The sequence below is a fragment of the Saccopteryx leptura genome, chromosome 8 (assembly GCF_036850995.1).
Source record: "Saccopteryx leptura isolate mSacLep1 chromosome 8, mSacLep1_pri_phased_curated, whole genome shotgun sequence".
Lineage (NCBI taxonomy): Eukaryota > Metazoa > Chordata > Mammalia > Chiroptera > Emballonuridae > Saccopteryx > Saccopteryx leptura.
In genome coordinates, this window is record NC_089510.1 from 49,985,997 (window position 1) to 50,004,458 (window position 18,462).

Below are 18,462 nucleotides of genomic sequence, written 5' to 3' on the forward strand. Positions count from 1 at the left end.
TTTTTGTTTTGTTTTGGTTCCTTTTTGATGTCCTTTGCAGTGTCTGACTGCTACTCTTTTGGGTTTCCACACTGCTTCCAGTAGTTGAAGAATTTCTTCTTTGTGTTTGATTTCTTTACCCCTGGCCATAAGTAGTCCTCTTCCCTTATAAATCGCCCATGCACACGTAGAATTGCGAAGGCATATTTAGAGTCAGTGAAGATGTTGACCTTCTTCCCCTCTGAATATCATAGTGCTTGGATTAGCACTCATAGTTCTGCTCTTTGAGCGGACCATCCCTGTGGTAATACTTCTGCCTCGATGACCCAGTCCCAGGTGGTCACTGCATATCCAGCTTTCCATTCCCCATTTGGATGAAGCTACTCCCATATGTGAACAGTTCTGGTTCAGGTTCAATAAGGAGAGGGTGTCTGTCAAGTCAGGTCAGTTTGAGTAGCCCTCATCTGTGGTTTCTTCACAGTCATGATCTGGCAGTCCGGCCTCCGTGGGGAAGAATGTGGCTGGGGTCAGTGCGCATACTGTTTCTAGTGTCACCCACGGGTTTTCACACAATCGTCTCTGGTAGTGGGCCATCCTGGCATTGATGAGCCACTGGGACTCCCAGCTATTCATCAGGGTTGTCACCCGCATGAGGGACTTCTACATGGATGTTCTGGCCTAAGGTAAGCTTGTCAGCATCTCTGACAAGTGTCACCATGGCGGCTTATGCCTGGAGGTAAGGGAGCCACCTGGCGGCCACTGGGTCAAGCTGTTTAGACAGATCGGCAGTGGTCTCAGCCATGGCCCGACAGTCTGAGTGAGGACCCCGAGTACTACATGGTCTTTCTCGCAGACGAAGAGATTGAATTCACGACTTACATCCGGCAGTCCCTAGCGCCAGGGCACTAGTGAGCAGTCTCTTTAGTTCCTGGTATGCCATCTCCTTTCTTTTGCACTAGTCTATGGGTTTCTCTTCTAGCCTGTTGAGAGCTTCATATAGGGGCTTCGCCTTTCCTGACAACCCAGGGATCCAGATACAACAGAATCCCGCTGCTCCGAGGAACTCTCAGACCTTCCTTTTGTTGTCCGGTCTAGGGGTTGAGTACATGGTTTGCTTCCTCTCGGGTCCTAAGGACCTTCAGTGATGATGAACCTGAGATATCGGATCCAGAGCTGGCATATTTGGGGCTTTTCCCATGATATAATACTTTATGCTCTGCATTGGTCAGTAACTGTAGCAGAATTCTTGTGCCTCTCCAGCAGTCTTCTAGGGAGTCCCCGGACAGGAGGAGATCATCTACCTATTGTAAGTAGGGCACAATTTAGTTCTTCCCCTGGAAAGGTCACGAGGTCAGCAGCCAAAGCTTCACCAAGCAGATGGGTGAGTTCTTGAATCCCTGGGGCAGGCATGTCCAGGTTAGCTGAACTTTCCTGCCCATGTGAGGTTCTTTCCATTTGAATGCTAATAGAGGCTGGCTCTTTGGGGCCAATTGTAGGCAGAAGAAGGTGTCCTTAAAGTCCAGACAGATGAACCAGCTCGCTCCCGGGGGAAGAAGACTTGTGAGGGTATAGGGGTTTGGAACTGCTGGGTGCAGAGGAATAGCTGCTCTATTGACCACTCGCAGGTCCTGGACTGGCCAGTACCCCCCTCCATTTGGCTCTTTCACTGATAGTAGAGGAGTGTTCCAGGGGGACTGACACTCTGCTAGAATCCCAGCTTCTTTGAGTCTCTTAATGTGTGCCTATATCCCGACCCAAGCTTCCCTGGGCACTGGGTATTACCTTTGCCTTGTTGGGATGACTCTAGGCTTTAGATCTACCACCACAGGGTGTGTGGTCCTTAGCTAGTCCAGGGGTGGGGGGTGTTTTCTTGGCCCAGAGCAATGGAAATTCTCCCAGCAGTTTGAGAGGGTTTTCTTCATTTATCTCTTGAGTATGGAGTTTCCACTCAGTCTCCCTGGGAACTGTCACAGACATTATCAGGGTTTCCTTTGCTCCCAGAGTCAGGTTGGCAGACTTCTCAGGAGTAAAAGCTATTTGGGGTCCGGCTTGGTCAACAGGTCCCTCCCCAGAAGAAGGATCGGGCATTCAGGCAGATACAGGAACTCATGAACAACCTGGTGTCCTCTGAGTTGGCACACCCGAGACCCACAGAAGGGGCAAGCGGTTTGAGTGCCATGGCTCCAACTATGGTAGCCTCCCATTCAGTAAAAGGTGCAACCAGCATGGTAACTATGAGTGTTCTGTTCCTGTGTCCACCATAAAGTCATTGGCTGGCCCCCTACTTTTGGGCTCTGGGGGCCTAATTTCATGGAGCCCTGTCTTACCTAGTTGGAACCAACCCTGGCTAGCCTGATCAAGTCACAGACTGCTGGTTCTGGTTGACATTTTCCTTTTCTTGATTGAGCAGCTTTGGCAGCAGGGCCGGCTTTCCGGTTGGGGCATTCATTTTTCTAATGTCTGGTCTCTTTGCAGTATGCATGCTGATCAGGTCTCAGGGGCTGGCCTCTCCTGGTTCCACCCTTCCGGGGAGGTCCAGGCTTCTTAAATCAGGTCAGGGTTCCCCAGAGCTGTAGCCAAGAGGGAGAGCCTTTGTTTCATTCTTTTATCTGCTTCTTCCCGAGCTTCCCGGTCCTGGTTGACGTAAAACTTGTTGTCAACCTCTAACAACAGGGTGCCATTCATTCCAGCAAAGCCTTCTTATTTCTGGAGCTTGTGGCAGATGTCGGGATAGGATTGAGCTACAAAGGCAGTGTTGATCATTTGTTGATTTTCAGCTGTCTCAGGGTCGAATGAGGTGTAAACTCGGAGTGCTTCACAGAGCCATTGGTAATAGTCAGTGAGAGGCTCAGCAGGGTTTTGAGTCACGGAGGTGGTTTTGGACATATTGGTGGGCTTCTTAAGCCCTGCCTGGACTCCGCAGAGAAGTGCCTTGTGGTACTTCCTTCCTCTGTCAGTGTTAAAGTCCCAGTGTGGTTTGGTGTCCGGGGCCGCAGGCTTCGTCCATGCCTCCACATCAAGGGTTCCTGCAGGAGCTCGATCTTGTAGCCAATTCTGCGTTTTGGTCAGGATTCGCCTTCACTTTTCAGTGTTGGACAGGGTGAGAAGCAGCTGGCAGCAGTCGTCCCAAGATGGCTGATGAGTTTGGAAGATGGACTCTAGGAGGTCTACGAGAGCCCGAGGCTTCTTAGAATAGGAGAGCGTGTGGTGCTCCCAGTTCAAAAGTTCCATGGAGGTGAAGAGTTGATAATATAAGACGGGCTCTCCCGGCAGGACGCTGACATCTGTATTTAGTTGCTGGGATCTTCGGGTCTCCCAGAGAGGTATCTGGTAGGCAGATGTTCGTTGGGTCAATCGCAGGCATCTCCTGATGGTTCTGGGTCTGGCTGGTCAGGCTTGGGCTCGGGTGGTGGGGAGACCCATGGTGGTGGACTTTCAGGCAAGGTAGCTGGTGCTGGTGGGGCGGCTGGGACATAAGGTGGAGATGTGGGGTCCTCTTCGGGGTCTCCTTGATACATGGGTTTCTTTTGCCTGGGTTCCCCTGGGGACTGAGTTTGGGCTACAAAGATTCTACTCTGTCCCTTTTTATTAATGCAGAATCGAATCCACGGGGCCAGAGTCTGTGCTATTTATAACCAAAAATACATATAAGGAAACTGACCTGGGTGACCAGGGTTGCCTGTCATGACCCGGAACATTGCCTGAACCATTGGCAAATCTAGGGTGCCTTCCAGGGGCCACCCAACCGGAAATGTGGGCCACTCTGCAAAGGGTACAGAGCTTTCCAGGGTTAATTTTGTACCATAGTTGCCAGAGAAGCCCCTTTTAAAATTCCTGTGCATGCAGTCCAAGACGGTGGGTTTGGCCTGACCAGACCCCGTTTCCACCTCAGTCCTCCCCTTGTCCGGTGCCACAAGATGGACAGAGATTGGATGCCCCTTCTTCAGGGACCGCTCAGATGCCTGCTTGGCTGCGTCTCTTGTGAGAACGTAGGCGCGTCTTGGCTAAGGTGCACTCCTATAAGCCCAGAGCCTGGTCGCCTCTATGAAAAGCAAGTCACCGCTATGTCATACAATGCCGCCATGGAACCGCAGGCTAGGGCCCATTCTGACTCTGTAGCTTGTGCCTTGGAGCCACAAATAGGTTCTCACTCACTCACACATGCACTCGGAAGTTATAACATTTTCACTCCTTTCCAGGAGCACTCCTATCTGGTGTCTCAATCCTGAGACTGTGGGAGGTGGTCAAGCTCCCCTTCCGTCCGGACACAGGCCTGACTGTGGGACTGGTCCTGGGACCTTACTTTGTAAGGTCCAAAAAGGTTTGTCTGTCTCTCTGTTGAGTCTGGTTGGGTTCAGGTACTGTCCGGGCGTGGGGGGTGGTGGGGGGAGGAGGTCTCGTGCAAGATGTTGGGTAGCGCAGCCTCGTTCACATGGAACGTCCCGCAGCCTGGTGGCTCCTGTTGCCGGGCCCGTAGCACAGGGGCCAATGTGGTTGGCTTCCCTGTCAGGTAACCAAATGTTAGGGCAGAATGGAACGCAGAAAGGCAAAAGACACTGGGAGAGTTGGAGACCCAGTTAACTACGCCAGCGGTCTCAGAGGAGATTAACACTCCAAAGTCTGAGCCCCACCTGGCAGGGTCTTTGGGGTTTTAAGGTCACACTGTGGGCTGGGGTTACAGGGCATGTGCAACGCAGAAGCAGGTTTGCAGAAGTGGATTATAGAAGCTAAAATGGCAGAATTAGTAAAAGCAGAACAAAGAAGCAGTAGCAGCCATTTTGCTTTGTCATCATGAGTCATAGCCATGTCACACTCTCTGGAGATCAGTGAGAAAATGAACTGTGCTCTCACACAGGTGTTTACACACAGCTGCTTCAAACAGGGGCTGGGTCTAGACATCTCTCCACAGGTCCCTCCCAAGGATGAGCTGGGTGAAACGTTCAGAGTTTAAAGCACTTGTTTAAAGAAAACTGACATGTTTACTATTATTGCTCCTCTTCTTAAATTTTTATAAATTAAGAATCTTTAAAAAAAAATAATGCCTTTATTTCTCTGAAAACAGACCAAGAGAATAGTTTCTAGCCACTTTTTCCATGACTCCCTTGTCCTTCGTCCTGGCTATCCTCCTTGGCCATGGTCAGGTATCAACTTTGTGGTTAATTGTATTCAGGAAGGAAGAAACCATATATCGAATGCGTGTTCTTGCCAGATTTTTCCACAGACATTACTTCATTTAATTTCACAAAGGCAATCTTGTAAACCAGGCTTTATTATTATTACAAAGCAAGTGCAACAGGCCAAGCAGAAAACGTAAATGGATTGAGTAGGCCAGGTGATTTTTCCAGATAAGACTTTTATATGAAGCTCCAATTTTTAAATATTGGTAACTGAATGAATGAATGAATGAATGAATGAATAAAACCACTGTGGAAGATTGCAAAAATGCCTCTAATTCCCTTTCATCCTTGATGCGTGCCACTTTGCAATGCGACTTTGCTGTTCCACCAGGAGATAGTCTTTCTTTTTAACCTCCTTGAATCTTACTTTGGTTAATAGCAAACATGACATAAGCAGAGCTTTGTAAAGTGCTTGTGCCTTAAGATTTGTCTGTTTCTGCCTGACCTGTGGTGGTGCAGTGGATAAAGCGCTGACCTAGAACACTGAGGTCTCCAGTTTAAAACCCTAGGCTTGCCCGGTCAAGGCACATGTGAGAGTTGATGCTTCCTGCTCCTTCTCCCTTCTCTCTCTCTCTCCTCTCTAAAATAAATAAATAAAATATTTAAAAAAAAAAAAAAGATTTGTCTGTTTCTTGCTATGTGAGACCACCACACAAAGCTGGGCTAGCCTCCTTGAGACTGAGAGGCCATGTGGAAAGGGAAGTTCAGCCAATAGCCCAGCATTAATGGCCAGGCCTGTGAATGAGGCAGTCTGGCTCCAAATGACTGCAGACACATGTGATCCTAGGTGAGACCAGCAGGTGAAACACCAGCCTAGTCCAAATTGCTGACCCAAAGAATTGTGAGCAACAGAATGGTGTCTTTTGGACTACTAAGTTTCAGGGTGGTTTGGTTAAGTAGTGATAGATAACTGCTACAATTATGTCAAAGAACACGCATGCAGGTTTGAAATGGCTATGGGCTGCCAGTTTAGACTCTCTGCTTTAGATGACTGGATCCAAGCAACCTCCAGAGGAGGTCCCCAGGCTCCAGCATATCGTAGCAGTAGGAGAATGATGTGCCTGTGTATAAGGTGTCAATACAGAGAAAGCCAGACCAAAGGGGCCATGTTGATAGAAACAAGTCACAGGTTGATAGTACACTATGGGGATTGATACCTGTGGACCAGGCACATCTCAGAATGTATCAGCACAGACAGATGACATTGTCGTATTATATGAGCTTTCCTGGAATTTGTATGCAAACCTGGGAGGAAGGGGCATGTGGACCCTACCTTTACTATGGCTGAGTTTTTATGTTTCCTGTAGTGTACAGACTAAAATGTAAGTTCAAAAGTGAAAAATGAATTAAAGAAAAGTATTTTTTGCAACTGAGTCTATGAATACATTGGATCTTGAATCTCTGTTTATCCTAAAAGTTAGTCTGTGGTGGTTGGAAAAATAAAATAAATGGGAGCCAGTACCAGACAAATGAAAAGCTGTACTGCTTTTCCATATGGAAAAAAGCTTTACTTTTCCATTAACTTCCTTTGCTCTTTCCATTGAATCGGTGTGGAAGGCAGATGGAAGAGGTGTTTTGGTTCTTCCCAAGGTGTGAGAGATTTCCTGAAGAGAGTGGTAACAGACCCTTGACTGGGCGAAAATTACTTTGAGGGGCCTGAAAACACAATTAAATAAACTTATCACCAAACTTGGAGAGATTTCTCCAAAGTGGGTTAACTATTTTTTGTCCCTTTCTGATTTTGTAGCAATGATTTAATAAAACAAGTAATTGCTTTGTAACTACTGGTGCCAGGTACTAAGCTATATACAACCAGGGGAATATGAGAATAAAAAAAACACAGGGACAGAGAGTTCTGACTGGCTTTCCGTCTTAATGTAATTACACACTCATTCATTTCGCAACCATTGAGGGCCTGCTGTGTGCCAGATCCTGTGAGATGTGGGGAATACAAAGAGGACTAGACTCAGTCCTGTCCTCTAGCAAGGCGGCACACTGGTGACAAGTGATCAATAAATGGGCCATTACATCAGATTGCCACATGTGCTGAGACAGCACAAGCCCAGGGTGTTATGTGAGGGATCAAGGGGCCATCTACTCTTGACAAGCAGGGCAGGGAAAGCTTCCCAAAATGATGGTGCCTGAGCCAAGTCACGTAGAGTAAGAGTTGGATAGGGCACTGAGCAGCGGGAAGAGTATGTGCGAAGACAGAGAGGGGGGAGTGCACTGCATTCAAAGAACTATGTTTAGGGCAGTGTGACTGGAGTGGAGAGTGGAGAGGGTCCAGTGGGGGAAGGCTTCCAGGAAGAGGAAATTATGGCCGACATTTGAAGTGGAGGAATAAGGGGACCTTGGCTGGATATGTCTTTCAGCATTCAAAGACACTCAGTAGATGGAGCAGGTTATATGTAGGGGCAAAGTGGACAGAACAGACACAATATCAAAGTGGTGGGCAAAAAGAACAAGGATGCTAAAAACCAGGCAAAGGAAGATGGATTCAGTGAACGGCCATGGGAACATGTGAGGTGAAGAATTTGAAAAGGACCAGGAATTAGAGATACCAGCTATGTACTTCTCCTAGATTCTAGTACAAGATAGGTTTACTCTCCACAGAAACTCTGGAAGAAAGGTCAGAAAAGCTTCAGACTTACAAACCCCAGGGACTAGGCACTAGGACCAACACCAAGTATAACAAGTAGTGATGAAATCCCCAGCCTCCTTTTCCCAGTGAACTTCCAGAATGCTACCAGCAAGTGTTTTACCCCCCAGACCAGAGACTGGAGGACTCTTCTCTAGGACAGTGGCTCATAAATACTATGCATTTTCATAAATAATTATTAAATATAAAAGGTAAAGTCTTTCTGGAAACCCTTCTTTTAATGAGGTGGATTGCTCCCTTCCCCCATGAATTCATATATCCATAAATTAATAATTGCTTATTTTTAGAATGAGACAGGATTCAGCATTATTTAATCTTATTTTTTGGTTTCACAGACACAAGCACTGAGCAAATTTGTTCACAAAAATAGTAGCTATGTCTGGAAGGAATTTTGCTATGGTATCACTCATTTCTCCTCCTGAATTAAATACTAATAAATACACAATGTTCTCATTAAACATTACTTTTTTTATTTTTATTTTTTTCATTTTTCCAAAGCTGGAAACGGGGAGGCAGTCAGACAGACTCCCGCATGCACCCGACCAGGATCCACCCGGCACGCCCACCAGGGGGCGATGCTTTGCCCCTCTGGGGCACCGCTCTGTTGCGACCAGAGCCATTCTAGCTCCTGAGGCAGAGGCCACAGAGCCATCCCCACCGCCCGGGCCATCTTTGCTCCAACTGAGCCTCGCTGGGGAGGGGAAGAGAGAGACAGAGAGGAAGGAGAGGGGGAGGGGTGGAGAAGCAGATGGGTGCTTCTCCTGTGTGCCCTGGCAGGGAATCGAACCCGGGACTCCTGCACGCCAGGCCAACGCTCTACCACTGAGCCAACCGGCCAGGGCCTAAACATTATTTTTAATGACCTATCAACAACTCAGTAAGGTTCTTCTTTAATTTTGTTGCAAAGAAATAATTGGAAACCTGATTGGAAAAGGCTTGGTTACCTACCTATTGGAATCACTGACTTTAAATGTTACCTTTTTCATTTAAGATGTTTTGTCTCTAATTCATTTACTCAGAAAGGGTTGGGAAAATAAGAATTTTAATATTATACACCTTTGTCTGTATAAGTATATTTGATAAAAATGTTATTTTTATATTTTGATAGACCAAGCAAAAAGCCATGCCATGAAAGAATGTGTCACAGCCTTGTATATTTCTTATAAAGCTCTTTGCTTTGTTCTCAGAAATTTTTCCTTAAGAACTCTGCATTTTCAAAAATAACTGTAAGAAGTAGCACAGTTGCTTAGTGTCGTCTCCACACACCAAGGCTGCGGGTTGATCTCCGGTCAGGGCACATACAGGAATCAAGCAATGAATGTATGGTAGGTGGAACAACAAATTGATCTCTCTCTCTCCTTCCCTTCCTTTCTCTCTCTAAAATCAATGAATAAACTTAAAAAAAAAATAATAACTGTAAGAAGTGGAAAAAAGTCCTTAAGTGAAACCAATATTCAGTATTGTCCTTTTGTTGGCATCCTGAAGATAATTACAACTTGGGGCATTACACCAGGTTCCTATTGTACTAATAGTAAGATGTTCCTTTTCTCTGGTGGGAAAAGAATGATTGTGAAAGTAGAGGTAGAAAATAAGAACTAGCGCCCTGGCCGGTTGGCTCAGCGGTAGAGCGTCGGCCTGGCGTGCGGGGGACCCGGGTTCAATTCCCGGCCAGGGCACATAGGAGAAGCGCTCATTTGCTTCTCCACCGCCCCCCTCCTTCCTCTCTGTCTCTCTCTTCCTCTCCCGCAGCCAAGGCTCCATTGGAGCAAAGATGGCCCGGGCGCTGGGGATGGCTCCTTGGCCTCTGCCTCAGGCGCTAGAGTGGCTCTGGTCACGGCAGAGCGACGCCCTGGAGGGGCAGAGCATCGCCCCTGGTGGGCAGAGCATCGCCCCTGGTGGGTGTGCCGGGTGGATCCCGGTTGGGCGCATGCGGGAGTCTGTCTGACTGTCTCTCCCCATTTCCAGCTTCAGAAAAATACAAAAAAAAAAAAAAAAAAATAAATAAGAACTAGCATTGAGCTGCAATCATAAGCATTTCGATTTTAAAATACAGAGGGGAATTAATGACCTGGCAAATGGTTCCTGTAAATCTGTCTGCACCCATGTTGCTCCTGGAGAGGGTATGTGAACTCACCCAGTTGGAAGACCACTGATCCACACCAAGACAGGGGAAAGCCTGACATCCACAAAGCTGGGGATTGTTACAGGGTCAAGTAAAGGAGGGTGTGACAGGCTTACAGAGCCGTCACTCCAGAGGATGGAGGACTCCAGGACGGATGTCTCCAAGACAGAGATGGAACCGATAGATTACCTGATGATGTACTTGATGACACTGTGCAAGATTTTACACCTTTGTTGGACTTTGGGGGTTTCATTCTTCACTATTACTTATTGATGACCTTGGTAAAGCTTAGCGTTGGACTGCTGAGACAATAATGTGGTACTGTTGGTTGAAAACAAAATCCATGTGTAAGTGGACCCATACAGTTCATATCTGTGTTAAGGGTCAACTATACAAAATCCTGGTCCTACTCCATGTGCACAGAATTGGGAGAGGGGGTCAGATAAGTACTGGAATATGCATTTTAAAGAGGATTCTTATGCACTTTTGAACTTGGAAGCCATTGCTTTGAGTCCTTCAAGGGAGGTGCTGATTAATTGTAACTGGAAGTCAGAGCCCTGTCCCGCTCTCCGGAGCAGCCCTGGCAGGCTGCAGCTCCACCCGTGCATCAGGCCTGCTGTGGAACACTGGAGGCTCAGGGCTCTCCCAGCGCTGGGTTTCCTGAGACCCTTCCTCTCCTACCAGGGATTTCACTCAGGCCTGGGATTACGGAGAGATACATTTTTTACTTCCTTCTCTTTCTTCAAAAACAATGTCCTCCTTTGAATTTAAACAGATATTAAATCAATGCAGACATCCTGCTAGACCTTTCTTCTTCTTCAAATAGATGCTATCTGTGCTTTAAAATTTTCAATTAAACGAACGTTTACTAAACACCCATACAAGGCCCTCTCTAGGTTGGGAGCTATAGCCCACACTATTGAAATGAAGACTCAGATGCTCTGATTTCAGCAGCAGTTAGAAGCTCTTCGTTTCAGTCCAGTGGGTCGGCGCACATACTCCACTTTCAGAACGGACAGAAAAGCAGCAATGTCAGTCAGGCCCTTGGATTATATCATGGAGGTTTCAATTTCAGGGACTTCTGAGAACCGAAGATAAAGCTGATATGGACCAAACCTTTTAGGCATTCTTAGATCAACCCAAATCCTTCCCAACTATGGGTCCTGCCACCCGAGGGACAGATGACGAGGCCACATGCCTGCACATCTGGTTGCCTCCACAATGAGTAAGGACGTTGGCTTGGCCGCTAAATCACAACCAAAAAAAACCAATGTTCTCCATTGCTAGCAACATGTTCCATCAGAAAGCATGAAAATTAAAGATTGAATTAACACTTTTTAGGAAGTATTTTGGTCTTTACACTTTTTTAATATTTAAAAGTAATTTTTATGAGCAGGTCTAAGGAAGTCTCAACAAAAATTATACTTCAAAACATTCTTTTTGGCCTGACCAGGCGGTGGCGCAGTGGATGGAGTGTCGGACTGGGATGCGAAAGGACCCAGGTTCGAGACCCCGAGGTTGAGTGTGGGCTCATCTGGTTTGAGCAAAAAGCTCACCAGCTTGGACCCAAGGTCGCTGGCTCGAGCGGGGGGTTACTCAGTCTGCTGAAGGCCCGCGGTCATGGCACATATGAGAAAGCAATCAATGAACAACTATGGTGTCGCAACGTAAAACTGATGATTGATGCTTCTCATCTCTCTCCATTCCTGTCTGTCCCTGTCTATCCCTCTATCTGACTCTCTCTCTGTCCCTATAAAAAAATTAAAACAAAACAAAACAAAACATTCTTTTTGAAGAACTCTGGCTAATAACACTCATTTTGGCAAACAATCTTATTTTGTTGCTACTAATACTTGCAACAAACTTAGATTATTAAAAGTTATATTTTTATTAGAAAGCTATAATTCACAGTGTCAAGCCTGACAGCAAAAAGAAATGGAGTTGAGGAATAATGACAGTTTTTCAAGGTCGACCCTAAAGAGAATATAAAACAACCGGGATAGATTTTTTTTTTAATTGAAGAAGAAAGAGGGGTAAGGAAAGAGGTACTGAGTTATTTGTTAAAGGAGGAATACAAAGAGCTTTAGCTGGTTTAGGACTTTATGTATTCATTTGGTTTCTTCCTAACTGCACGGCCTGTCACAACACACACTTGTGACAAATTTCACATACAGATCCTGATTTGCATAGCTCTCCTTTCTGTCAGAAGAGAAACCAGGACTAAGTCTTGTGGGGGAGGATGCGAAGAAAGAGTGGAGAACATTCTAGCTGATGAAAAGTGCTTTAACCACCCCTTTCCAAGTTCTGAAGACTGCTTTACTAGAAGCTCCCTACCATTCTTATTCTGTCCTCCTCTTCCGGCATACCTTGATTTCCAAAGTACTTCTGAAATTTAATTAAAACGGAGTGAATTTATTGTTTTTCCCCTAGTTTTAAAGTGAGAAGCTGAAACTATGTATTTAATATTACATTTTAATATGGAGCAAAATCAGGAGTGCTGAGACCCACAGGTGAGCCAGATAGAGAATATGGGTGAAAAGGTATTGTTGAATAAGGCAGCAAATTACAGTTTTTGGAAACAGGTTTATATATTTAAGAATATATAAAGAGAGAATTAAACAAGCAAAAAAGATGGGTAAAAAAGTAATGAACAATTATGCATATACAACCCCCCCCAAATCTGGCTTATGAAATATAAGAACTCATATTCATGTAAATATGTATGTTGCTGTGGAACTTCTTTTTACTTCTTTCCATAAATATATTGTTGACACAAAGAATAATATTCTGTTTACAGACTACAGTTAAGAGACATTTCAGAAGTTAATTTTCTTTCAAAAAAATAAAATCTGAAGAGGCTGTAAATCTTTCTTTCTGCCTTTGTGCGGGTCTTAGATTTCACCCTGTCCATTTCCAAAGAAAACAGTCAGAGGGCAGACAGCTGTAACCCAAAGAGTGAAGGATTTAGTGAGCTGTCAATTTCTTGCAGAGTTCTTCTTTTCTGGTACTGCTGTTCTCCATGTATTATTAATCTATTTATATTTAACTCCAGCCATCAGTCCTCCTCTTCCAGCCACCGAACCATTTGCAAAGGAGAGGAGAGGGAACAAGGGTTGCTATTATTAGGCATCTTTGTGTGTGATGAGGGTGGAGACAATTAAATAACACCATTCTGCTCCTTTAAAAATGACAGAGATGGTTTGGGGTGGACAGCTCAGGGCTGGTTAACATAACCTTTCCCCTCAAGAAGGTGAAACAATAGAGACACATTTCTGAAGTACTTAATTAAGCCTTCAGCAAGGAGTGTGGGAAAATTACCCTCCAGTTCTAGGCAAGAGTAAATTTTCTCTGCAGCACCCTGTCACTGCTCATTTACTGCATCATTCTGACAACAGCTCATACTTCCACAAGGCTTTTACATAACCTATAAACAGGGACAGAGGTGAGGAACAGGGAGGATGGGGACAAAGTTTGGGCCTCCCCCACTGTTGCTTCCTTTCAGTTTCCCATTAAAGGGTGAGGGTGAAGGGTGGCATTTTAAGATGATTTCATTAAAAGGCTGAGACATCAATAATTGACACAGCAAGAAGAATGCTGAGAAACTGCCACTGCTTGCTCACTCTTCCAAAGGGTGCGTGTGATTCAGTCATAATGAAAGCTCTTTAATGTTCCTCCTCCAAACCTCTTTCGATCAGGAAAGCCTGGAATCTGTAGGCAAGAAAGATCATCACGTTAAATCTTTAGTAGGCAGAGTTCAAATGCTAACAGCCTTTAAATTTTTTTTTTCTTTAAAACGTCAGACTGTTGTTTCTGAAAGAACCACCGTTCTGTGGTATTATTCAGAAACCCACAGCAGATTAAATAATAAAAATAAATTCTACCAAAATGGAAAACATTTGCTAACAAATTGGTGACAGTGTCATCTAAATCAGAGAAGATGAAGGTGACTCTCATAATATCTACCCACTGGACTTTATGTGAATTATTTGCATTGTGACAGACTTTGGATACATACTTTGGAGTCTCAAGCAACTGATTTTCTTCTATTATTTTATAATGTAACCTTATCCCTGGAGAATTATTATTTTATTTTATTTTTGTTTCTTGGCCCTTACTTTCCCTGGATCTGATGTTCTTTTGGATTAAACAGAAGAAAATCAGTTGCTGTGCCTACAAAGGGACTTCCCCACTTTTTTTTAACCATGCTCAAAATAAATGTGGAAATCACCTCTCTACAAATTTAAGAACTATTTTATAAAGAAAAGATAGTTACCGACCTGATTGTTGTCTCTTGAAAAGTATCTCTTCTCGATGACCTGTGAAAAACAAAGATTTGAAGGGTTTAGCACACATACTTCAAAGAAGTGGCTACCTGTCACGGCCACACAGGACTACAAGTCATATATCCAAATCACGAGTCTTCTCAATAGCTATAGATATCTGGTACAATGAGTTGCATCTGGTCCTAATGAGATCAGGATTGTGGGAGTATTTCTATAAGAGCCTGCCTCTTTTCAGAAAGTATAAATAGATTTTTAATAAATGAACAAACAAAAACGACTAAGAAATCAGAGAATGACATATGATCCCATGCAATTCTTAGTATATAGCAGGAAATTTGGCTCTAAATTTCCTAACAGTCAGACCCAAAAGGTACCAAACAGAACCCATAAAATAAAAGCAAAGCACCTGCCTACTAGTAGTATTCCTTAAAGATGAGTCCGTAATGTAGTGAACCACCACATCCCTCTAGTAAACAGTGATGAATTCTGTAGGGCCTCAGTGGAGACAGGTGACACAACATCCAAAGTAGTCCAGTAGCTTCTCTTTATGGACTTAATCTGCAACCTTAATTCAGAGTATCAGAACTGTCTGTACTTGGTCAGTAGGGGGAACGCAGTGAAGCAGTGGCTGTATCTGCCCAAATCCATCACTTACTGTCAAGGAAGCTCTCAAATGACACGCCCTGACGCAGTGAGTTTAAGGAGCATCATGTTTTCAGATGATGAAAGACATTTTAAAAAAAACAATGAATTCTGTGCCAACACTTGAGAAACAGCAATGATTGTAAAGGCAGTATTGTTTTCTTTACACCGAGCTGTTGTGATTAAAAAAAGTTAATCAGATCAGAATACATACAGATTAGCTGGAGATTTACTCTAAGACACTGGAATCTAGAATTATGAAAATAAAAATTCCTCTCAATAAGCTCTGAGCATTTTCTTCCAGGCCTGTGCCAGCTTACTCTCACTGGCCTGAGAGCCAAAATATCTGGAATTTTCTATCTTTGAAAGCTATGGCTGGGTCACTGTTAGCCACAAGAGAGCTGGGGTAAGGTTGCATTCACTGGTCCCACAGGAAGAAAAGCTCGTTCATGATCAATACACATCTCAAAATACTTGGTCTTAGCAAGAGGGGCTGATTCTCTTTCCTTTCTCCAAGGCAGGACAGGAAAATCCTATCCATCTAGAGTGGGGAAGAATTACGAAGAATTACTACTAGCCAAGGGAGTCTGAAGGAGGAGTCATATTCTCTCTTGGAAAAGAAATCTTTACATTAAATTCTCGCAGATGTGATGTATAGAAACCTGGGTGAAATCTAGCTGTCTCTTGGTTTCAGGCAACCACCTCAGTCTGGAGGTCAGGCAACCTCCTAATCCACATGCCTTTTGTTGTGATTTAGGCGAGTAGTTTTCAACCGTTTTACACTTGGGAACAAGTGAAAATGGAATTATTTTAGGGCCTGCTAAGGCAGAAATCACCCTGACCATCAATGAACTTGACGAAGATCCTTGGGTCTATAATCTTCATACATCAGGGTGGTTAACTCTTCCATGAACTGGCATGAAATTTCTTTTTTTTTTCATTTTTCTGAAGCTGGAAACAGAGAGACAGTCAGACAGACTCCCGCATGCGCCCGACCAGGATCCACCCAGCACGCCCACCATGGGGCGATGCTCTGCCCACCAGGGGGCGATGCTCTGCCCATCCTGGGCGTCGCCATGTTGCGACCAGAGCCACTCTAGCGCCTGAGGCAGAGGCCACAGAGCCATCCCCAGCGCCCGGGCCATCTTTGCTCCAATGGAGCCTTGGCTGCGGGAGGGGAAGAGAGAGATAGAGAGGAAAGCGCGGCAGAGGGGTGGAGAAGCAAATGGGCGCTTCTCCTGTGTGCCCTGGCCGGGAATCGAACCCGGGTCCTCCGCACGCTAGGCCGACGCTCTACCGCTGAGCCAACCGGCCAAACTGGCATGAAATTTCTGGTGAACCAGTTTGCGAACTGGCAGTTGAAAGACACTGATTTAGATGATGAAGAGAGAAGTTACCTTTTTGCTTTGGCTCATAATTACCTAGCCTCAATTTGCAATGTCCTCTTACTAAATCTTGCTCTCTTTTTAAAACCGATTAAATCCCCTCTGATTGTTTTTTTAGAGTAAGCTTTGACTGACAACTTGGGTGACACCAGTCTATAACCCATTGCTTCTCTAGGATATAACTTATTACATTTAACATTTTGATTTCAAAATTACTAAATTATTTAAAAATTTAAACAGTATAAGGCCCTGGCCGGTTGGCTCAGCGGTAGAGCGTCGGCCTGGCGTGCGGGGGACCCGGGTTCGATTCCCGGCCAGGGCACATAGGAGAAGCGCCCATTTGCTTCTCCACCCCCCCTCCTTCTTCTCTGTCTCTCTCTTCCCCTCCTGCAGCCGAGGCTCCATTGGAGCAAAGATGGCCCAGGCGCTGGGATGGCTCCTTGGCCTCTGCCCCAGGCGCTAGAGTGGCTCTGGTCGCGGCAGAGCGACCCCCGGAGGGGCAGAGCATCGCCCCCTGGTGGGCAGAGCGTTGCCCCTGGTGGGCGTGCCGGGTGGATCCCGGTCGGGCGCATGCGGGAGTCTGTCTGACTGTCTCTCCCCGTTTCCAGCTTCAGGAAAAAAAAAAAATTTAAACAGTATATTGTGGGATCTTCCCATGTCAGACACAGATCTATAAGCCGTTGCTCTTAGGGGACGGCAGTTTGTATCACTTAGGATCAGGGATCTAAACCAAGGAAAAGTTCTTACATTTTAAGTTTGAAAACAATGGAGACAGAAAATGTGGTTCCATGCACTGCACCCCATTTAGAAAATGCTAATATTTGTACAGCACACTGGAATAAATGGAAGAGGCTGCCAATCACCCAGCCCCAGGGGCTCTGGCTGCTTTGAGAACTGAGGGGAAATCAATATCTCAGCACACCTGCACCCTATTTGCAACACACCAGTTAGGCAGTTCTGCAAGAAAGCAAAATTTCCCAGTGATTTCATATTAAGTAAGAAAGGGTGTGGGGCTTATCTTCTGCTGACATATTGGATAAAGGGCCAGATATTAGGTCTCTAACTGCTGAAAGAAAAATGATTCATAAAGAAGACCTATGAAGCCCTCACCGGTTGGCTCAGTGGTAGAGCATTGGCCCAGCGTGTGGAAGTCCCAGGTTCGATTCCCAGTCAGGGCACACAGGAGAAGCGCCCATCTGCTTCTCTACCCTTCCCCGTCTCCTTTCCTCTCTGTCTCTCTCTTCCCCTCCCACAGCCAAGGTTCCATTGGAGCAAAGTTGGCCCGAGTGCTAAGGTTGGCTCCATGGCCTCTGCCTCAGGCGCTAGAATGGCTCTGGCCACAACAGAGCAACGGCTCAGATGGGCAGAGCATCGCCCCCTGGTGAATCCCTGTCGGGCACATGCAGGGGTCTGTCTGACTGCCTCCCTGCTTCTAACTTCGGAAAAAAAAAATAATAAAAATAAAAAAAGACCTATGAGGAGAGAAATGTTTCTTGGGAGAGTAGACTTAAAAGAAAATATAATGTAGGAATTAACCTTTTTCAGTTACACATACAGAAATACACTACATCCCATTTAACTTTACTACACAATTTCAGCATTGGGCAAGCAACTTAAACTTGGTCAATACTTTGTGCAATGCAGCTCTATCGCCTTGTGAAGGAAAGACAAACAGTGCTCTAATTGACTAGTATGCTGAGTCATTCTACATTTTCATTCTACAATAAGATGATGTTAGCAAGAGTCAATAATTGGAATACAAAGGTTTCTGATAGGTAAACAACAGAGAATCAAGAGGATGACATGACCTTAAAAGTAATAGTAAAAACTATTTATATTAATAGCTGGGAGAGCAAAAACAGCTCAGGGCTAACTAACTCAGCAGGATCCCCTCAGTTCAGTGTCTTTTGTAGGGGTTTGGGGTGAATAAGAACAAAAGAGCTAGAAAACAGAAAAACATAAATTGTTTTAAGGCGGGGAATTCGGTGTCTTTTAAAACACCCTATTTAAATACGGCACCTTTCATCCTTTGATTAGAGAACACTGGTGATAGAATAAAGACGTCAGCAGGCCTTGAGCAATTATACCAACAGGAAAGAGAGATCAAAACAAATATTATTCAATCTGTGACGTTCAGATCGAAGGCATCAAAGAACAAAGCATGCTACAGAAAAACTTAAACTCTCATAATATGTAAATAAAGTTTAAAAATAAC

The 18,462-nt window shown here is 45.0% G+C and overlaps 1 protein-coding gene across 1 annotated transcript in view; it reads right to left on the bottom strand.

The window, feature by feature from the left end:
- Positions 1-13,572: 13,572 nt before the first annotated feature.
- Positions 13,573-18,462, bottom strand: part of RABL3 (RAB, member of RAS oncogene family like 3) — a 40,350-nt gene continuing 35,460 nt past the window's right edge. The window contains exons 7-8 of the mRNA XM_066347942.1: positions 14,215-14,253; positions 13,573-13,645 (exon numbers count right to left, since the gene is read on the bottom strand). Of these exons, the coding sequence (XP_066204039.1) occupies positions 13,580-13,645; positions 14,215-14,253 (105 nt within the window). The 3' untranslated portion in view covers positions 13,573-13,579. The remainder of the gene's footprint in view (positions 13,646-14,214; positions 14,254-18,462) is intronic.